Source organism: Candoia aspera, chromosome 13 (genome assembly GCF_035149785.1).
Source record: "Candoia aspera isolate rCanAsp1 chromosome 13, rCanAsp1.hap2, whole genome shotgun sequence".
In the NCBI taxonomy this organism is placed as follows: domain Eukaryota; kingdom Metazoa; phylum Chordata; class Lepidosauria; order Squamata; family Boidae; genus Candoia; species Candoia aspera.
In genome coordinates this window covers 7,485,882-7,509,081 of record NC_086165.1, presented here as the reverse complement: position 1 = coordinate 7,509,081, position 23,200 = coordinate 7,485,882, and the positions used below count along the sequence as shown (strand labels likewise).

Genomic DNA, 23,200 nt, shown 5'->3' with positions numbered 1-23,200 from the left:
TCGAGAAACACTGAGCTAGAGTTTTGAGATCTCACAACATCAGGAGATAGCCCATTGCTTTGTTACCTGGGGACGACTTTTAATGTTTCTTTAGGATGCCAACTTGGGTATGGTTTGCAGGCCTTGCTTTGTGTCTGAGTTTTAACCTGCTTTAGGGCTGACACTACCCTATCGCTGACTTCCAGCAGCTGTGTCCCAAGAGGGCTCCTGTCGCCACACCCTACAGATTGGGGAAGTGCATGCAACCCAAGGACTCAGATTCTTCTTCCCTCCCACTTGCACCAAATCTGGAAACTGAATTTAGGGTTGTTTCATGCATGCGAAAAAAATAAAAAACGCCACAGTGGGACACACGAGCAATATGCACACTGATCCTCTCACCTGCCTTTCAGAGACATGCTTTCCCAGGAGCCCCCCAGCCCCAAACCCAAGCCCCTTCTTCCTCATTAACTCTCCCTCCTCACTCCTCACAAGGGTCTCGTGCGATGAAGTGTGCGCCTAGGGCAGGGTGGAGGTTGGTGGGGTTCGGTGTGGCCATCAGCTTGCTCTTCGCCATCTTGGTGTTGGCCTTGGCAAACTCTAACCGCAGCGTCTGGGGATTCTCTGGGTCAAAGCGGATCCCCTGCAGGAGGAGGACAGACGAAGAGGGTTACAGGAGTAGAAAGAAGCTGCATTAACTCATCCGGAAACAGAGTGGCTGAAGACTGGGATGCATGTAAGTCTGCAGAGACACCCCGCCTGCCGAAGACCCAAACTCGATTCAAGCTACTGGTCTGCTCCCTAAAGTTACACTGGACAAGCACGTCCAGCACTTCTCTTCAGTCCCCGAAAGGAATCCCACCAAATGTAACTCTTAAAAAAAAAAAAAAAAGTAAACATGTAGGTGAATGATTAAATGAATAAGTGTACAAGCAATTTTGTTTTAAAGCCAGTAGCATGCTTGTAACCCGAAGCATGGATGAAACTATGCATTTCTTAGAATTGCTCAGAATTTATTTTTCCCACTTTTTTTGGTCTTAAAATTCTATTAAGGCTCTAGACACCTATTCTGTGCCTTAAAATCCACTCAACACCCCCCACCCCAAAAAAGCAACGATTCAGACCCACTCAGGGACATCCCTTGGATATGCCTGCAGGGGTCAAAATACTTAAATAATATGGATCTCACCCCACCTCCCATATTGTCTGCCAATTTAATTTTAGGGACACAGATATGCTCATGGAGAAGTAACCATCTTCTCCCAATTGTTTCGACCCGTCCAATTCAGTCCGGCAGGTTGGGCATGCTATGAGTCCCATCTGCCAAGGGATGTTGGCTGGCGGGGACCAGGAGATGTGCCTTCTCTGCCGTGGCCCCTGCCCTCTGGAACTTCCTCCCTTCAGAGATTAGGATGACCCTGACCCTGTTGGCCTTCCGTAAGGTCATACAGACTTGGTTACATGCCTGGGCCTGGGGCCCTAAGTGTGCTAAGGGCCCCGTTCCTTGGCTGTATTGACATCTATGTGATTATTTTACTCGGCGACCACATATATTTATTTTGTGTTGTTGTAAATGTTTTAAATTGTTTTATGTTTTTATGAATGTACGCCTCCCAGAGTCACTTGCTGAGATGGGCAGCCATAGAAATCAAACAAACAAACAAACACCTTGCCTTCCAGCTACAGGGAAATTAAAAATGCACCCCCACAGACTTTCAGTTTAATTGATGATACTCATATGAAAAGCTGCAGTGTGTTTGACTGGATATACAATCTCAGAGGTGATTTCTTATCACTGTCGCAACAAATTCCATGCTATCTTAAGCAGGTCTTAATTTTCCTGTAATGGATGCTGACTTATTGAAATCACCGGGAACACTGCTTTGCCATCTTTCTAGGTTAGGAGTAAATGAAAAGATTTAGTACAACCTTCCCATTTACTCCTATCTAACATCGGTAGTTGACATATGTGGCCATGCCCAGTTGGTCCTTATCCGTTCTATTGCCCTGGGTTTATGACACACAGCCCATTAAGCAGCAGGGAAGGCAGATCCCTCCTGTCCGTCAGGGTAACAAGACACGAGCAGAAAGCTTATGGCTGCTTTGCCATCTGTGTTGAGCTGGGACCATAACACCCTGAGCCAAGCAATCAACAGAATTCTGAAGTTTTGCAAGCACCAATGCATCAAGAGTGCTAATACTCACGTTCAAGGCATTCTTTGCAGCTTCCGCACCAGAACGGCTGTCAAAAGTAACAAAGCCTACCGGCTGGAAAGACAAGTACTTTTTAGCTACATGCACATGTGTATTCCTAACCAGACTGCAGAAACAGAACTCAAAGGGTAGTGGAGAACCCCGCCAAGAGTACATCTATGGTTACTTATACAGTCTTCGTTCATCTCTGGAGAAGCCATCAAACAGGCAGCCTCCTGAAAAATCTGGAGCCCAGGCGTATTTCTTTATTTCTACCTTGTTTCCATTTCAGCCACATGCTATTCCTTACAGCAACCACTCCATGCATTGTTACCTTTCCCCAAGCAGGAGAAACAGATCTTTAAGCTCTGGGCCCTTCTGGCTAAGGGTTAAGCAGCATCATTTGCATGGGGAGCTTTCTCCAACCCAGGTCATCCAGAAAAAATTAGTATGATTGGAACGGAACAATGCATCTGAGGGGCACTGACTTGGCCAAGCCTGTTCTAGAACAATGCTAAATGACCTTCACCAAACCTGGTGCCAAAACTGAAACCCTGGTAGATGGGGTATTTTGTTAGCAAGTAGAACAACATTTCTTCTAGGACCCAAACGCATCGCCTCTAAGGATGGGTCTCTCACTGAAGAGGGGATGACCTAGGTCACTCTTTCCCAAGCAAGGCAATTTCCAGATGTGTGGACTTCAGTTCCCAGAATTCCACAGCCAGCACGACCATTGATGAGAATTCTGGGAGTTGAAGTCCACACATCTGGAAGTTGCCAAGGCTGGGAAACACTAACCTAGTTGGACAGCTTTTGGATAGGTGCTCTAGATTGCTTAACAGAAGCATCAGCTATAATCCTGCAGAAGATTTCCCTGCCCCTTCCCTTATTAGGTCAGCTGGCCCTTGATCTAAGCTGCACCAAGCAACTGCCAGAACAGAAGGTAAGGAGAGGCGTTACCTGTTTTGATGTTAATTTGATCAGCGATCCTTCATAACCCTAGAGAGAGGATTCAGTAAATTAGCTATCAGTTGCCTTAAAAAGGAAAATAAAAGAATAGCAAGGTGGTTCTGTGCCCGAGTGGCACAGGACTCTGGTGGTCCCATGGAACCAGTTAAACTAAGATGCAGTTACTACTGTGACAATATCCCACCCCCCACTATATATTATCAACTATTGTGTTTTGCTAGTTGTAATACAACTGCTGAGTCCTTGGTGCTCTCTAAGTTTGGTTGTTGGCTTGCAGATGTTTCATTGCCCAACCAGGTAACATCAACAGTGTTGATGATGGTAGCACCAGCACTGATGTTACTAGTTGGGTGATGAAACATCTGGAGGCCAACAACCAAGCTCAGAGAGCATCAAGGACTCAGCAGTTCAACCCTGAACTATCTTCTAGTATAATACAATTTTCAGACACAGTACCTTCCTGTAAAAGGACAAAACATTGCTTAATCAATACACTAAAGAATGTAGAACCAAAGGAAATTGGTGCTTTACACTGAATCAGACCAGTGGGTGGATTTTGTTCTGCATTAGTTATCCTACAGATGGAAAGCAAGAAACTTCAGACACTGCAAACTAAAACTCCCAAAGTGCCTCACCGTTGCTATGCCCTCTGGGATTGATGGGAGTTGTAGTTCAGCAAATTCTGGAAGACTACAGCTTCCTTATCCCTGGATTCTAGCAGGTAATGGAACCAGGGGGAAGTTGGGGGCCTTTCCCTACATAAGGTTTATGTATATGTAGGCCTTTAGCAAGCAAAGGCAATAAGGTGTGCCCAATAGCATGGATGAGACCCAAGGCAGGAAATCCAAGCTTTGTGGAAACCTGGGATGATCTTAGTCTAACTGATTCCCTGATGGGATTCTTTTTCAGCCTTCCTGGTGATGTCTAGGATTCAACTTAGGACCTTCAGCATGCTGAGATGATGCTCTACCACTGAACAAGAGGACATCCCGTTAGACCCAGGCATTTGTTTTTTCATTCCTGCTCACCTTGAATGGCCGGAAAAGGAGATAAAGCTCTCGGGGCTTGATGTCCACAGGAAGGCCACTGACAAAAAGTGTCCGTACCTAAGGGAGATGGAGCACCATCAAGCAGAGTTAGAGATCATTGGACCTCATAGTTACAGTATGGCATTTGTGAAAGTTTAAGGTTCTTCAGGCATGAAGTCACTTGATCTGATGAACCCAGGAACAGGACTAGAATTCAGGGAAGGGTATTCTCCATCCATGTGGAAACAAACGTTCTTGTCTGAGTCACATGAAATTGGTTATCATCTGACTCAGGGTCAAACTACACAACGTTAGATACGTAACAAATAGTTTTTAAAAAATTACATGCCAAGATGACTCATTTTCATCAAGACCACAGCATGCAGAGAAGTTAATTTTATCTCAGCCCACCCCCACTAACAAAAATGGCCTCCCTATTCCCATAAGTACCTTTAAGAGGTATAAAAGCTCCCATCAGTACCAACAGGAACTTTTTTACTTGCAACATGGGTGGCTTTTTAATCAAGATGACAAATGGAGGAAGAATCAAATTGTAGTCTTGATAAAAGTTAGTTTTTCTCCTGTACCTAGATAGGGATTTTAAAAACCAACCTCCCTTATTTAACACAATCTGATATTGGGGTCTTGCAGGATCAATAGCCCATTGGGCTGATGCACAGAGGTTTGATCTCCTTGCCTATAGGGAGTTTAAAACTTGCAGGGAGAAGGAGGACTCGTTCATTACCAAGATCCACACCAACAATCATCACTATTTTAAAATGCTTTGGTTTTAGCCTTTACAGCTGAGAGAGCAGCTATAGCAGCAGATTCCACAGAAACATCTGTCTCTTTATTGAACAAAAATATTCATTTGCCATTAAAGATCCTAAGAAGGGTCTCAGGTCTAACTCATGGAAGTAATCAATAGCTTGTCACCACTGAGTTACCATTTTAGGCTTGCAGCAAGATAACCAAAGCTGAGGTCCTCTGACGGTGGATTGTGGGAGGCTGTTTCCAGAATTACATAAAAAGATTTTGGATAAAGAGTCCTCATTCCAACAGGACACAAATATGTATGAAATAGGAATCATACCTCCAAGGCATAATCTAGCTAGCTTTCAAAAACCAAGATCCAGTTTCAGAATTTAGGTCATTACTAGTTTTTATGTTTCTGAAATTACTTCCCAAGTTTTAGTCTCTGCCAAGACTGAAGGTATTTATAAACCTAGAACACTGGCAGTTGCATTCTCTGGAATCACACTGTTGGTCCATGTTGTCCATTATTATAAACATGATCTGGCCTCCATCTTTCAGAATTTCAAGCAGGACTTTTTTTTGGCTCTATGGAGATCTCACAGATTGATCTATATACATACAAAGCAGAGGACCTACTGCAGAGTTGCAGCCTAAGTCATAATTAGCTGTAATAATCTGTATGTTTCAATTTGCAGCATTTTTACGATCCTAGTCACTGAGATTCCTCAACCCTCATTCAAATCACATAGGATTAAGGGTTCCACATTTCTTAATCCTCCAACTGCTTTAGAACTCTGACCATCAACCTTTCATTATACTGTTAAGCCAATTATGGACAGGGGTATTCTGAAATTTTAGCTTGGAAAGCATAGTGCACACTCAGCATTTGCTGCAGAATCTAAATAATGCCTTTGCTTCTGTATAAAGTTGTTTTCTGGTGCCACATTCCCTGTTTAAGAATGAACAATTCATCACAAAGAGACATTTCTTGCTGCCACATCCAGTTTTCCATAATCAGATGGAAAGTCCTCTCATTGGGTTCTTCGCAAGATGACGCGCTTGGCCACAGGTATTCTTAATGACCATAGCTATTTTGCTTCTGCTAGGCCACTCCCAGCTGAGCCCAACAGACAGTATTTTGAGATTATGCATGAGCACTTTTTTTTAACCATACACAGCTAATTTACTCTTTTCTGCAGTTCATAAATTCAGAATTTAGTTGTATTTATTTCCTCAGAAGGAACAGAATATTTTGAAAAACAATGGAACTGAGCGACTGGCATAAAATCTGTCTTAAACATGCTACAAAATCAGATGTTTAATGAACAGACTAATTTTCTATCCCAGCAACTATTTCTTTATTAAGATTATGATAATGATAATCTTAATATTATCAGAGTCACCTTATGTGAGATGGGCAACCATATAAATGTGAGCCATAAAATTAAATAAATAAATAACATAATCTTATATGTTAAACGTGTTTAAAAATTGCAAAGCCTTCTTGTTTAGATTTTATGCAAAGTTTTTCAAGTGCTGTCAGTTTTTGGAATGCTTCAGAGAGTCCTGTTACAGCACACCAAGTACCAGTTTAGGTTTTGGCCATGTTTCTTCATGTTGAATCTTTTTAACTGCTGCACAATTAAAAACGACTGTTACTCAGAACACGGAGTATTATCTAGTATCCTAATTCCAGTTTATGACAAATCTGAGCATAATTCTCATAGAAATATTCTCTCTTCCACAGCCTGAGATGGCTGTCAACTGTTGACGCCATCCCCGGTTATGCATTGGTCCAAGAATTAGCTCAGTTTCTACCTAGCCCTTGAAATGCAAATAGCAGAACTTGGACTACACATTGTTTACATGGCTTTACTCAGCGGAGATGACAATCTCTTGGCCTGCTGGACAATCTGATGAAATCTTTGCTTTTAGGGATGCAATCAGTTAATCAGTTTTGCTGCATTGAGAAATTAGGCACATCTTTTAAGCATCCAAACAACTAGCCAGTTCAGCTGACTGCTCTGATAGACTAGGGAGAGCTGTTTCCTGGACAAAATTAGACACACACATATGCACACACATGTACAAATGTGGGAGCAAAAAGATTGTTGGAACAGAATATGGTAGAGACAAAAAAAAAATAGCAGAAATCTCGCTTTATTGACAAGCTCTTGACAGGGTGGGAACTTTGACTGAAACATGATGGCTATGGTCACCTGACACACTAGCCACAGTTAACTAAGATGTGGTTTGCTCAAGTTATCCCTAGCCTTGACCCAATTCACACAATACTCAGATTCAAAAATGGTTTGATTACTCTGTAGTTTGAGGCTTTGTGCAGATGTAGCTGAGAGAAACAGGATGTGGAGTCCTCCGTGCTCTCTGAGTTTGGTTGTTTGCTTGCAGTCGTTTCATTGCCTGACTCCACAGTTCAACCCTGAGCTACAGATATTTTTTTCTGTTGAAACAGGATGTCTCAGTTATGGATAGTTTAGGATCGAAGCTGCTTAACAAGAGCCATGGCACCCTCAGAACTTGGAAGGAGGCAAAATCAGCCTGCCATCTGGGCCTTGACTGGGTAGAACATGAGTGCTTCTCAAGTACCCCGGTCCTCGATGCAGCTAAGGGACTGCTGTTAATATTCTCCCAAGCCTTTGTCCGGCTGATCTCAGGACATGAGACACAATGCAGCTGGAAGCACTTGACGCGAGCCAGATGGAATGTTGAACTGCACCAGTCAACATTAAATATCCAGACTTATAAGGCCCTGCGCAGAATCAAAACATACACAGAGCTTGCAAAACAAAATTGTGGGAAGGAAAACACTTGGACCTAAAACAAAACAAAAAGAAGGTTAGCTGCTAACATGTTTCAAAACGATTCACCCTAGAGATCAGCAGCTTCATTAAGCCCCAATTTTATGTAGGGTTTGTCTACTTAGCCAAAAAATCAAAAGAGGTTCTCTTGCAATGTGAGGAACATTGAATGATTTGGAATGTGTTGATTAGATAACTTCTTCTCTGCCGGAGAACATGGATGAAGAATTATTTCTGGGAAAGACTGAAAAAAGCACATATTTTGGAAGAGACCAGTAAGGCTGGATTATATTGCTCTTTGAGGTCTGAAATGCTCTATTGTACCCTTTTTATGTTTTTTCTAGTATACTTAATTATTCCTTCAGATGCTACACTCATCTCTACCATAGAATATTTTCTCCATCCTGGTCCTTAATGTTGAGCTTCCCACATCATGGCTCTGGAAGTATAAAACATTTCAAGAGCTAAAAATGAATGAGTTAACAGTGAAGGCTGCCAATGTATGTCCCCAAATGTCAGCCCTGCTCACTTCATGTTTTGTAACTTCTGCCAAGCAGTAATAAGAGATGTTATTGATTCTCTTTGTCCAATCCGTTGACTCTCAAGCAAAATCTTAGGGGAAGAAGCTTGCAAGACCCCTCAATTATATAACTTAGTCCACACGTTGCACAAATCCGCAACAGAATTAATCATGATTTACTGATTAAACTAACACCGGCAAAGTTCACACAAAACCCTAAGTCTTCAGCCAAGGGTGCGAAAGTCCTGCTTGAGAGCTGCGCTAGGTTTTGTGCATGAGTCATAGGTGACACTTGCATTCATGGTAGAGCCATGAGCCAACCAGGAAGCAAATTTCAGGAGTTTTCAAGGTCACCAAGAGAAGTCCTGTTGTGTCCTGGCCTTATCACAAGGTACATAGGTAACAGACAAGGTAACAGACCTTCTCAGCAGAACCCCCTTCTTAACAGAATACTTTCTCCCTAAAGATACAGATGGCTTCAGCAATGCTGCCATTTTGGTTCCAGCAGGTGTTGGGCCCTTAGATTTAAAGATTTAATTTAAAGACTGCACGTGATGTTTATTGACTGTAACTGATATTATTGTAATTGTCTCTCTTTTACATGTTCATCTTGGCTTTGTTGTATCTCACACATACTCTGCTAGGACTGGGGTAGGCTATTAATACTGCATGTCAATACGTGAGTAAAATAAATAAATAAAATGGGCTCCTTGAGCATCTCTAAGGCTTAAAGCACTCATTTTGCTGGGAGTAGGTCTAAGATCTCAAGATCTTGTTTCAGGACTGGCCAATGGTCTGACTCAACTGCTACATTCTCTCTCCCGCTGAACAACACCCTTGTGTTACAGCTGCAGCATAAATTCACAGGCTGTTTGCAAAGAAAGAGGAGAAAGTTCACATGCAGCGAAAGGCTATCCATGGGTTTCTAGTGTAAGTTAAGCAAGGTTTAAATGCAGTCCATTAAATATGACACAAGAGGTGTGACATTTGAAGGAGGGGGACAGAATTGTCTTCTCTGGAGGCTGAAAAACAGAAGCAGAGAAGATGCTTAAAACTCAACAAGCGAGGTGAATTGCCACTGAGAAACCCTAATCTGTTCTTTGCAGATTTCAGCTCAGAAGAATGTTAGGTTTATCCTGGTAGGTTTCAGTAGCTAGAACCGGCTTTCTCTGATACTGAGCAGTTAAATTCTCAGTCACTGATAACAGTTATTCCTAATGTTGATAGTGATTATGCAATAACCACCCAGAGTCCCCCTTTTAGGGGGAGATGGGCGGTGATAGAAATGTGAATAATAAATAAATACATTCTGTGCTTTGGCGCCAGAGTATGTCCTCTCCTGCTTTCAGGGTGAGACCAGACCCGGGTACAGAGCAGATTCTAAGTGGGTATCCATGTTTGTTTATTTATTTATTTATTTGTTTATTTATTTATTTATTTTATTTTTATCACCGCCCATCTCCCTCATACGGGGGACTCTGGGCGGTTCACAATAAAACAGTTTAAAATTTGATAAAATCATAATATTATAAATCTATAAATATCAATATCAATAAATAAATAAATATAAAATGTAGTGAGATCCAAGTAATGGCAGATCTAATACCACCCAGAGGGGAACAAGACTGGCCTCGGCAGGACTAGGGAGCCAACCAACCCCAGGAGTGGCTCTTCCTCTCCCCACTCCAGGCATGGTGACAAAGCCAGGTCTTCAGCCGTTTCCTGAAGTCCAGAAGCGAGGAGGCCAACCTCACTTCCGGGGGAAGGACGTTCCAAAGGGCGGGAGCTGCTGCAGAAAAGGCCTGCCTCCTGGACCCCGCCAGATGGAAGTCTCGTGCAGACGGGGTCCACAGTATGCCCTCTGTTACTTTCCCCTTCCAAGATACAGCTGCTAATGCAGAGGAGAAAATGAGCAAGCTCTGCTTTCTGGCTTGCAACATCCCAACTTTTTTGGGCGGTCAAGCACAAATTACATGTGAACACATTTCAGCACAGCAGGAGAGGCTGAGCTGGGAAATGTTCAGGGAACCTCTCTGAACAGGGGTACCTCCAGCAAGGTGGAGAACCTTTCACAAAATGGGTGTGTTTTCTAGGCATGGAAGGACTCCAGCTGTGAAAGTAGAGGGGAAAACAGCAACACCACCACTCACCATCCCTATAATTACTAAGACAGGAGCAATGGCTTCAAAGGTTTCAACCTGTCAATATTTCCTTCTCCTACAAGGAACAGGATTGCAGCACCAGCATCTAGCAACCTATGGGTGAGACAGCATATCCACTTCAACCACTTGGACAATCAACTCTGGATTCATGTCACCTTATAAACCATAAAGCACAGTTGACACTGACTTGATGGCCCATAATCATCTATTTGTTCTACACAGTGCTGCCCTTGAAGACCATCTGGACCAGAAAGTAATGCACACATGCCCAGTGCTCAGTCACAGTATTGCCATGTTACACCTCACCATGTGAACTATCAGGAGATCTATGAGCACAATTCAAATGCTGGCTGCTACCTATACAGCCATCTATGGCTCAGGGCCTGGGTATCTTAAGGACCACCAATCCCTGATAATTTCTGCCTGCCTAACGCGGACAACTAGGGAGTTACGTCAGGAGGCAACCCAATGGCAGGGAATTGTCTTGAAGTAGCTCCCCTCCTCTGGAACAGCTTGTCCCCTGAAGTGCCCACCCCTAAGACCTTCTGGAAGGAGGTGAAAACATGCTGTTCCGGAGGGCCTTTGGGCATTAACCGTATACATCAGTGCCATGTTCCGTAACACCGTAACTTTAGTCTTTTACCTCTGCTATTTCTATAGTATAGAAAATCAGAATTAATTCTGATTTTCTATACTATATAAATTTGGTAGGCTGCCTAGAATCCAGGTGGTTTCAGACAGTCAGATAAATTCCATAAACAAAGGCATTTATTCCTGGGTGCAATCATGGCAGAAGTAGCAACAGGGATAATTTTCTTTTTACTCAGAAATGCCCCACGATCTTACTGTCCTTGAACTAAAGAAGATTTCATAGCTCTATATATCTGGCTTTCCTGCAAATAACATTCAAGGCAGCTAATACCATCAAAAGCACACATCAAACCTAAGATGCAAATTTTTAAAAAAATCACAAAAGGTCAGGTATTTTTAAAAAAAACAAACAAGCAGGGCGTAAAATAGGGAATGTAATGCAGCTGGCAGATTAGCTAACTACTCCCTGACATTAAAACAACAATAGAAAAAGGACAAAGCGGAAACCAGGTGAAACTGAAAGCAGCTGAAGCTGGGCACCACCATCAAAAAGCCTCTCTTATTATTCCCAGATCACAGCTACGCCTAGACCAGTGCATCTCAACCTTACCAACTTTAAGAGGTTTATTCCTAGAATTCTGCAGCCAACATGCTGGGAGTTGAAGTGCACACCTCTTAATGTTGCTGCAGTTGAGAAACACTGTCCTAGACAATGATCCAACTACATGGTGGCACTTAGCCATCCATGACTGATCTCAGGAAGCCCATCGGTTTAGGCCTGGTTACTATTCAGATGGGAAACCTCCTAGTCTATAGGTTAGGCTGGGAAGATGGAAAAACACCCCAGAAGGCAGCAGTGCCCAACAATATCCATCTTGCTGCCAAGAAAACTCCATGTTTGTGTCCATGAAATCAACCGGCATTGATTTCAGTCTAAAGGAGACTTTACAGCATACCTACAGTATTAAGTAATACTCCAAAATCATTGGATGGAATAAGCTACAGGTTTCCACCATGTTTCTTTGCTTAGCCTTACTCCTTTATACAATAATACATTTCACACAGTCACTTCTATGTTAAACATTCCTGTATCAGCCGGACTGAAAATTCCCATATATCCTAACGTATGTTCATACTGTCATTTATAAAACTGATAAAAGCCTGCCAGTGCTAATGCAACAATTTCCCACTGTTTTTTAAGCATGTGAATTGTATCAGAGACCTTGCCAAGCAGGGAAGTAAATCTCACCGAACCATTTCTCAAGCAAAAAATTATCCAGATATTTCCACTGGCGGGCCATGACTGACTCTGCTGCTAAAAGCAGATAACCAATAAGCTTCTTGCTTCATAACTATCTCTTCTTTCAACATAACATATGCCATAAGCCTGCCAAAGTTGGGGAGAATTCAATCTTTTGTTTGACTATTGATATCATTTTGTTAAAGACCTCCCTCAAAATTTTGAGGCTTTATGATATTCCCTCCAATGATGAAAAAAAGTCCTTTTTATTACCTCTCCAGCAACTTGTAGGGGAGTTATACATCACAGGGGAGATTCTTACAGTGGTTAGATGCCTATAAGATCTTTAGCTATAATTCCTGCACTGAAGTGGAGAAGAACTTCCCAGAACCTCAAAAGGGTAGCCAACTTGCATCACCCAACTGCAATCTGGCTCCCCAAACCGTTTCAAGCTTAATGCAGGATACCTATATTGATTTCAGACAAATATGAGTAAAATTTTGATATATCATCTTTGGGTTGTGCAAACTAATAATTAACTTCTAAAAACTGGACCACAGGGAGTTGACAAGTTCCATCTTTGTAAAAATGACTTTGTTTTTTGGGGGGCCTTCAAGTCGGTGTTGATTCCTGGGAACTGCCTGGATTAGTCCCTGCAGTTTACTTGGCAACATTTTTAGAAGTGGTTTGCCCACCTTCTTCTCTCTAGGGCTGAGAGAGAGGGACCAGCCCATGGTCACCCAGCTGGCTTCGTGCCTAAGGCGGGATTAGAACTCAGTCTCCCAGTTTCTAGCCTGGTGCCTTTAACTACTACACCAAACTGGCTCTCAAAAATTAGTTTACTGGAGACCAAAAAGGCCACATTTCTTCACAGTCCAATTGTTGCTCTACCTACTTTTTGGTATGCTACTACAGGTAGTCCTCGACTTATGTCCATTCGATTAGTGACTGTTTGAAGTTATGACAGCACTGGAAAAAGTGACTTGTGAACGGTCCTCGCATTTATGACTGTCACGGTGTCCCCACAGTCACATGATCAACATTCAGGCACTTGGCAGCCAGCATGTATTTATGACAGCTCTGGCATCTTGGGGTCACATGATCGCTATTTGTAACCTTCCCAGGGGGCTTTCAACAAGCAAAGTCTATGGGGAACCATATGATTCACTTAACGAGCACATAATTCACTTAACAACCACAGTGATTTGCTTAATGACCTTTGCAAAAAATGTTGTAAAATCAGGTGGTGTCACATGATTCCTTGCTTAACAACCCCACCACTTAATGACAAATTTTCCAGTCCCTATTGTGGTTATAAGTTGAGGACTACCTATATATCTTTATAAAAAGTCCCTTATTCTACACCGACCCTTCTTTTTCCACAATTTCAGGTGTGCTCTTCTATCCTGTTTATAAAACCTTGTCCCCAGAGAAGGTACACAGAAATGCCCAGTACAAATATTGAATACCGCAACAGGATCATAACTTGAGTTATTTAATTTCTTCATTGGACAGAGATCTTTTTGGAGTCAGGTAAGACTGGAAAATTTTTAAGTGCTAAGGGAGGTATCTGGGGAAACACGGATATCCATGGGCACCATGTTGCCAATCACGGTACTAAAGATACTAATCACACAATGGAAAAGAGTCAGAGAGCAGAATGGCGTCTCCTCCTTTCTAGCAGCAGCATTCAGAAGGTGCCCTGCCCACCAGCACTAGGATGCAGCTCCTATACCAAGTAAGTTAGAAGAACTACTTCAAGAATGCTGGAATTGCATTAGACAACTTGCCAATTGAAGGCAGTGGGGAGAGCACTATGCCTTTTTTAGCTCCTGCCTTCTCCATACATGGTCATCCTCTGTAGACAAGCCGAGAGGGAACAGAAGGAGAAGATTATACATCTGCTTGCTTGTGCTTTGCTCCAAATTGCACTCTAGCTAGGCAAGATACTCAGTTGTTTGGGATATCTGGATGCCACTCAAGTTGTCAGATGACATTTTTAGCACAGATTAGACTTACACCACTGTTCAGAACTACTGAACAGCCTAGCAAATGTCACTTTGCCACCCAGAGCATTCACCCTCACCAAGTTATATGCTACAGAGAGAGCCCCAAAGCCTTGGAGTTTGAGGCCGCCTAATTTTGGGAAGAATATTATCAATGAACTTCAGTGCATAAAAGCAAGTTTACATTAGAAGCTGGACAATAACTTATGTTTCTAGCCCCCTTTAATTTCCGTATCAGCAGTAAGAGTAGACAGGTCTGTAACACTACAGCCTAGCAAAATGCTAACTTCTGCAATCTGGTGGCCATGTTGGTCGAGTATTTGAGAAACACAGCCTGAACATAAAGCTGAGAGCACCAGACTGAGGACTACTCATTAAACCAGATCACTAAAGCAGTCCTCTCCAACCTGGGCACCATTCATGTTTGTGGGCTTCAAGTCTAGGAATTCTCAGTAATGGCCATGTTGGCTGCACAATTCTGGGAGCTGAAGTTCAACCAACTGAACAGTCCAGACTGGGGTCCTGACTCCCATCCTAGTACTAGCTAGGCTTAGCTTCTAAGTTTCAACAAGGTTAACCAGATACTGCCATCTGCTGAGACTTTCTACCCAAGATGGTTTTATTCCTCCTACGTTTCCCTCCAGTCTTCTCAACCATTCTTAACCAAGATGATCCTATTATAAAGTTGAATCTAAATACTAGGAGGGATGTTTCACTTGTTGCAAAGTTTGCCTTTCCAAGTTGACAGTTCCAGGTAGGTCCAAGGGCACCTCTGTTTTACTTCCTTCACCAACCTGAGGGAGCAACAGTTAATTTGGTTAATGTTTTACCCTCAAGTTTTGTCCATCTGTTGCTGTCACTAAGACAAGGCAACAATAGGAGCCGACCCTGTCTTGCAAAGCAAGGACACAGGTTACCATCCTCATTTTTCATGGCAAGAGAACCGTAATGCATGCAGTTACTACCAAAATAAGACTGTAGTGCAACAGCTCAACATTTTGAACAAGAGGGCTTGGCAATCGCAAAGGAGGACAGAAGTATCTACCTTTAAATCAAAGCTAAATCTCAACTATTCCTATGCTGTCTGTGAAAGGCCTTTTACCCTAAGCTATCTCATGCACTAGAAAACTAGGGTAAAAAACTGTGCTAAGCCATAATACAGCTAGTTGGGTTTTCATTTAGCCTACTGCAGGTTTATGAGGGTGCAAGAAGTATGGTCTGAGGGCCACCAACATTCTCTTTGCAGACCCAGATCTCCAAATAGCCAGGGACAAGCATTCAGACCCCCTTTTTATATATGGGGGATGGTTCGGGAGCAAATTGGATGCCATGCCTTGCAGATGTTTAACAAAGCTACTTGATCTCTTAAAAAGCCTGAAGATCCTCCTCAGGTGAATCCTACTCCTCACCACTTCAAAGCGTGGCCCTCAAAGCCTAGTTCGGCTCTCAAGCAAAGGGAAACTGCAACCTGTCGGTTTATAGCATGGCATGATTCAGTTAGTCAGTTAATTAACTAGCAATGGCATGATGTCTTAGCAACAGCCATTTGATGCTGATTCAGTGAATCATGGTTTAATATGACCACAGGCTTAGAATCAGCCAAATATATGAATAGCACATTTATTTATTTATCATATTTCTGCACCACCCATCTCGCAAGCAACATCTCTGAAAAGAGGTTTTTCTTAAAACATTTCCTTTCTGAACTCTAGGTTTTAGCAGCCTGGCCAAACATATCACCTGAACTAAGGTCATTAAGGTGCATTTTTTTTAAATTACAATACCAAAGCTTCCTTGCTTTTAAAAATATTTTTATTAAGTTTTGGGTTCAAAGAATTGTCCTCATCCCTTCATAAGGTAGCCTAAGACTTTGACTTCCAAAAAGATGAGGGGGGAAAAAGTCAGTGATTTCTTTATGAGGTTCCAGATACCTTCTTCCACCCCCTCAAAAGTGTGAATCCAGACATGACAGGATTATTATACTATTAATACAGGAAGCAAGTCCTTCAGACCAACAATTGATCTGAACTGCTGTGTTTTCATGACTGCATGGAGGGGATGTCTGAAACTGAAACCTTTTACTGAGTTAACCCATTGTAAAGTGCTTACAAAGCTGATTTGCTAGAGCTCCAGATGCAAGATAATCAACAGTTCCTGCCATTGCCACCCAAGTCATTGCCACCCAAACTTGCTCAACATCTATAAAGGAAAGGAATATATTAACTGCCGCTGACATGCGCTAAGGCTGCAGGTGTTGACTACATATCTTGTTTACTCTCTGTTTTAGTTCTGGCTTAGAAGCTGGCAATTCTGTGGTTTTCCAGAAGTTGGGACTACACCCCCATTAACATGACTACACTGTCTGGGACTCATATCCCACATAATCCAATTAGACCTCAAAAGTCTCAGGTTCCCCACTGCTGGCTCCAGTTCATGAGTTTGGTCTAAGGCAGTGTTTCTCAACCTCAGCAACTTTCAGATGTGTGGACCAACTCCCAGAATTCCCCAGCCAGCATGTAGCTGACATCCACACATCTTAAGATTGCTGAGGTTGAAAAACACTGGTCTAATGCATTTTGTTTCTGCAAAAGCAAGCGACAAAAAGGGTACCAATCAGTAGCACCGAAGCTATAAGATAAGCAACGTACTGATTTAAACCATTGCAAACCCAGCTTTCCTTCTGGGAAAGTTTGCTTGTGGTGACATAAACCAAGTTTACACTCAGAGACAAGGTTCACACACTGCACACTTAGCTTGATTGTGGTTTACTGAACAAATCCCAACTGGCTGGATTCAGACAACATACCAAGCCAACCCCCCCCCAAAAAAAACAAGATCATATTATTACGCTCTGTGAACTCAGCTGTAATATTTATGCTCTGGAAAAAGACAAGGCAGTCACCCAAGCCGGGCAGAACAATGTGCTTTTGCAGCTGGTAAAGTTTTAAATGTTGAACAAGAAGGGCAACTTGTTTTAAGCCTTATATGGCCTTTGAGTTAACAACAGACCTAGGGCTGAATTCTAAAAGTGGATATGGTGCCCAATTTTTGGTTTCAAGGTTTTGAAAGGTGAGAATGTGCCTTAAGGCAGGGCCCCTCAACCTTGGCAACTCTAAGCTGTGCTGACTTCAACTCCCAGAATTCCCCAGCCAGCTTTGCCAGCTTTGCCCCCGTACTTCTTTGTTGCTTTGCTGGCTGGGGAATTCTGGGAGTTGAAGTCAGCACAGCTTAGAGTTGCCAAGGTTGAGGAACCCTGCCTTAAGGTATCAATTTAGCTCCTTAAAATGCACCCAACACAAAAAAGGGGTCAAACTTTTTGAACCAACCTCCTCTGGTAGGTCTAAAAGCTGCAACAGAGGTTCTGCGGGGTTCACAGGCAGTCCTCCATTTTTATCCCCGAGACAGAATTGGGATGTCCAATTAAACCTATTCCTTACATAAACCAGCATCTTAAGAACATAGTCTGGCCTACACTTTACCTGTTCTAAACCATATAGAAGCTTATGCCACAAATATCATTCGACATCTAGATAAATACGGGATCCCGATACTCCTTTGAGAAGATACTTTTCTGCAATGAGGTTACCTCCTTCCTCCCTCCCCGGATTGTTCTTCTGTCAATTCCTGCACTTCCTGGGATAGTGGAAAAAAACATTTAATCAGCCAAGTTCCTTGGAAGGATATAAATATCACACGGGGGCAACTACAGGACACCAAGAATGTGCTCTTTGGACAATAAACTTTTTATGGGCAAGTTTGGTACTCTGCACCCCTTGGAAACAGTGCTGGTTATATATTGGGAGGGGAGGGGCTGTACCAAACCAGATAAGCCCCAAAGTTATTGATGTGAAGTTAGTCACACTAGACCAAGCACTCAGACCCTAGAAGGCTAGGGAGCACGCCTGTATGCCCCCTGTAACTAAGAGCTCTGCTCTTTTTTCTGGGAGATGTAAACACATTTGCTCCAGCCATATAGAGAGAGAACAGAGCTGGCCTATTTTGTCAAGAAACTTTGTACACTGGCTAGATTCACACATTTCGCTAGGCCATAAAGCCATGAGGCAGTAGGGAGGCATACATTGTGCTAAACTCCTGCATGTGTTTATTTTGGGCTTAGTGTCCTTTTAAAAACCTGCTACTGTGGTTTGTCACTCAATTTATGGCTTGGTATATTGTGTGAATTCAGTGAAACAGTGGCTAAACAAACTATGGCTTATAATGTTCAAAACCCATCCCTGAGAATTGCCAACCACTGTTAACAGCAACATGCTAACATGGTATTTTAATTGGGTGCACAACTCCAATAAGCCATGAATGAACATGTAGCAACTGGGTTCACACACTGTAAATCACTACATTGAAAACACCCATTTAACCATTCTTTAGTATATCCATTCTAGATCAGGTTGGACTCCCATTCCCATAACCCTAATCCAATATGATTTAATGCTACTATGGCAACTCAAATCTAGCATACCTGGAGAGGACCACTGGGGGAAATCTTACAGAATTTTGAATTCATCCTTCCTCAGTCTTATTGGTGTAACTAAAGACGAACACAAAGGCCTCAGCCAACATAGGCAATGATGAAGACTCTAGGGGTTGTGGTCCAACAGCACTAGGTGGGAGGGCCACCATCTTATATCTGATCTTATTTCATGCTTGAATTAGTACCAAGATTAGCAATCAGTCCTCCTTTTTCACCAGAAGGTCTCTTGGAACCCAGAATACACATAGCATCCCAACGACATTCTCATCTACCACAAAGATTTGGGGAAAGCACATGTGATGTTGTGGTTAGGGTGTTGTAGGTTAGGACCAAGGAGTTCCAGATTCAGGTCCACCCTCAACTCTCTGGGTTGCTGTGGAGACAGGAAGTAGTACTGTGTAGGTCAGCGTAACTCCTGGAAGCTGGCTAGAATTTCTCCAGACATCTGGATGGCCCCAACCCTGTTAGCCTTTTGTAAGGCTCTGAAGACCTGGCTGTTCCCCCAGGCATTTGGGCTAGATTAGGTAAGCTCTGATAATGTAGCTTTTCATTTGGGGGACTGTTACAACCAGAGTGTCCTAGATGATATACTGTTATAGTGGCTTTAATCTTGCAGGTTCAGTCCTCGTAATCTCCAGGTGGGGCTAAAAAATTCCAGCTTGAAATTTTGAGGAGCTGTTGCCATCACTAAAAAAGCAAATGTGATGTCACTTATGTTCCCTTGTTATTTCCTTCCTCAAATGTCCTATTTGGGCATTCTTTAATGGGAGCCTCTCAGCTACTCACAGCAACCCTAAAAGCAGAATTATTAACAGGATTAGACCTGCCGACAGAAAGATTATGCTGCAGTCAGAGGGAAGCCACACTCCGCTTTTATTAGTATAACTGAGTGAAAACATATTGTTGTTAAACATTTTAGTGTGTAACTAATTCGTGAATCTGCCTCATGTAGTGGAATTTACTTGAGGTGATTTTTTTTCTCCCAAAGAAAGCTTGTTGCAGCTTTACTATCTCTTCAAAAAAACATGCAAGACCGCCTGTCTCAGAAGTGGATTCCCTTCATTTTAGGATTGTTTACCAGGATGCTGATGTTGCTCCCGTGAATTTTCCATTTGCAAAAGCAGAATCATGTACTTGGGATCTCATAGAAATTAAAGCATATCTAAACAAGCTGAATGTGCTTTCAGATAGTCTATGCTGGATGAGATGAAGGTCATTGTTCTTTTCTCCCACTGCCAGCAACGAAGAAGTACGGGGGTAAACTGTTACTTATTCCAGTCCTGTCCTCACATGCAGCTCGATTATCTAAATTAGATGCAGCATTAGCACTCATACTGACCACAATCCAAGGTTCAGATAGTATTCTACCACCGTAAAAAAACCCACCTCAAGTCTTTCTTTAAATCAGAATGCCCTGTAGTGAAAGTTATTCAGAACATCTGTACATTTGGACTGAAGATTCACCAAGTAATTGCAAGATATTTACTGTGGGTTTAAACGAGCACCTTGCAGACAGACTGACAGCGGCCTGTGGATGGACAGATTCTTCCTAGCACACACACACAAAACCAGGACATGGAAGGCATCAGAAACAGCCTTAATGCATGGTGCACCATAGCCTATCCCAGAATATTAACCTTGGAACTTCTCATAAACAGTCATGCAATTATAGCCTTCCAGTATCCAGTTGTCACTGCAATAAGAGTAAGTCTCAGATATTACTGAACCAAGCATTCCCTTAAGAATCCCACCCATAAGGGAGCACCAGAGAATTGTACTTTAAAGGCATTTCTCATATATCATAAAGAACGTGAGGTCCAAACAGCACATTCCCAGAAGTTTAATTCCATTATGGCAATAGGCCCCTGAGGAATTCTCCGCTCGTTAAGGAGTTGGATCAGAATCTGAGCCCGGATGGTCGCCATTCTGCACCAACCACGCTACACGCCTGTTTTTCAGAGGGCTGGGGGTAGAAACAAGGAACCAAGGGCCATGCTTTCCTAAACAGAGGTCGGCTCATGCCTAGGAACAGGAGCTAGATTTCATTCAAGCACTAATTAATAGTAATAACCAACACTACGCATGGAGTAGGCTTGGCAACATCGCAGCATCCATGGAGAGAAACCAAATGACTACAGCCTTCTTTGCAAAGGGTGGCTGATACAATTCACTTTACATATTTTATATGAGAGATCCTAGATGGAGGAGAAATCAGCAGCCCACTGTCATTTTGAAGCCGGTCCAGCAGCCACTACAGCCAGTCACCCTCTCTAGTTCAGCTACCTCGTATTTCTGGCCAGATTCTGGTACTTTCATGGCGGTGTTCGGACTCTGACTATACAAGAAGAATCAAGTCACATCCAGCTTTCCAAAACCAGAAAACAGGGAAGCACTGTCTCCGCCTTTTCCCAGTAGTACTACCTCCAACAAGCCACAGAAATTAAATTCTAACTGGTAGAAAGATCCTCCAAAATTTAGCCTGGCAGGCGGCACCTGGAAGACGGCAGAAGAGGGGTGGAAGCCGCGGGGGCCACGTCTGAAGAAAGAAATCCCCACCTTGGGGAGCCAAACCCTGCTTAGGCAGCAGCATCCAGAGGCTGAATAAGAGAAACAGCTGGAGGGCAAAGCTCTCCCGGGCGAGGCGAGGCGAGGCGGCAGCCTCCATGTTGGCTACTCCTCAACTCGCCAAGCCCCGGGGCGCTGGGGCGAAAAAAGCCGGAGCCAGGTGCGCGTGCCCCGCAAAGGCAAGGCCGGGGGAAATCCGGCGGTCGCGGGGGCAGGGAGGCGACCCCAGGGCGAGCCGCCAAGCCTCGGCCCGCCAGGGGAGCCTCCCCTATACTCGCGGGCGTCTCGGGGGACCGCGGGCGGCGGCGCGAGCCTCCCGGCGCCCTTGGCTGCAGAGAGGGCAAGCGCCGAGCCCGGCCCCGAGCTCCCGGGAGCGCTCGGAGCAAGCCAGTCGAGCCCCCCAGCCCAGCCTAGCCCAGCCCAGCCCAGCCGGCGCCGCCCCGCGTCCCCGAGGGGGCGCCCGGCGAGCCCTCACCTCCTCCTCGAGGCTGTTGCTGCTGTGCTCGTTCTCCTTGGCCAGGCTGCTCATGGTGGGCGCGGGGGGCGGCCGGGCGCGGGGCGGGGGGCGTGAGGCTTGCGTGCGCCGCTCCGAGGTGGCTGCCTCGCCTGGCGGGCTGCGGGCTCCGGCGGCTTCCCCTCTGGGCTCGCCGGCCGCCTTGGCTCCGGGGCGGAGAGCTGCGGGGCCGCGCGGCTTCTGCTGGACGGTGCTGGTGCCGGTGCCGGTGCCGCCGCAGCCGCCGCGGCGCACTTCGGGCGGGGCGAGGTGAGGCAGGTGGCGGGGGCCGCGGGCTGCGGGGCCCCGAGGTGCGCGGGTGCGGTACGGGCGGGGAGGGGGCAGAGCGGCTTATTGGACGCGCCCCGCGCTCACATCCAGCTGGCCGCCGCTGCCGGCCAATGAGCGGCCGAGGGGGCCAACGAGCTGCAGCTGCTGCCGGGCCCCGCCAGCCCGCGCTCTCCGCTCGGCGCCTCGAGTGCACGCGCCCAGGGGGAGCGCCCGGGCCGGGGTGGGGCCGAGCCGGCGGGCCGGCCTCTCGCCCTGCATCACGGTCTCCAGGGGAACTCGCCAGCCAATCCCCGCCTCCGCCTGCAAACTTTCGGCGGCCCTCGACGGACGCCGCGTCTCGCTCGCTCTCCCTCCCCGAAAGTTTTTAAACTTTGATGAACTGGCCTGCTGGAACTTCCTTAAAGGGCTCGCGCGCTTTTCTCTCCCTAAAGCAGGGATCCCCGGCGGAACCTGCCTTGCTTGGCCCACTGCCGCGCTCTCCCGACTCCCGTCCCCACGACCAGGGCCCCAGGGCGGGGAAGGGGGGTTCATGGGCCCCTTTCTGTCGTCTGGCAAAGTAGCAAAGTGCCGCCCGCGCTCTCCAAGAGACCGCTTTGTGTACAGAGAAGTCCTGGTTTTGGCGGTGGGGGCGTGGAGGGTAACTGCCCTTTCCTCTGGTTCATGGCTGCGCTCCCCGGCAAAACGAGGTGGAAAGAATGGGTCTTCTGAACGCGAGGGCTGCGTTCTCACGACACGCTGAACCAGCGACTGCGTTTTTGCCGTGCGCAAATTCAGCCCCGGGGTTAGTTTATAAGTCAGTGTGTCGTGCCAACCCAGAGAGCTGGGCAAACTGAAACAACGGGGAGACGTATCGTGGGAATGCGGCCACCGATACTACGCGCCCCCCTCCATTATTGCATTCCTATAGTTATTTGAGGGGTCTTGACTTACTGTACATGTGATAGCTGAATTAAAAAGAAGCGAGCGAGCTTTGCGGGAAAGTGAACTTACGGAACAGCGGCAGGACCAGCGCTAGAAAAACAAGCTTGCGATTGGGAGAGAATATGAAATATATTTCGTTATCCATCTGCTTGTTAGCCGGAATTGTTCCCTCCCCAGA

General features: G+C 44.8%; 1 protein-coding gene across 1 annotated transcript in view; it reads right to left on the bottom strand.

The window, feature by feature from the left end:
- Window positions 1-22,149, bottom strand: part of RBPMS2 (RNA binding protein, mRNA processing factor 2) — a 32,065-nt gene extending 9,916 nt beyond the window's left edge. Inside the window, exons 1-5 of the mRNA XM_063314494.1 lie at window positions 21,793-22,149; window positions 4,170-4,247; window positions 3,133-3,171; window positions 2,185-2,247; window positions 472-622 (exon numbers count right to left, since the gene is read on the bottom strand). Coding sequence (XP_063170564.1) covers window positions 472-622; window positions 2,185-2,247; window positions 3,133-3,171; window positions 4,170-4,247; window positions 21,793-21,846 — 385 coding nt within the window. The 5' untranslated portion in view covers window positions 21,847-22,149. The remainder of the gene's footprint in view (window positions 1-471; window positions 623-2,184; window positions 2,248-3,132; window positions 3,172-4,169; window positions 4,248-21,792) is intronic.
- Window positions 22,150-23,200: the final 1,051 nt, after the last annotated feature.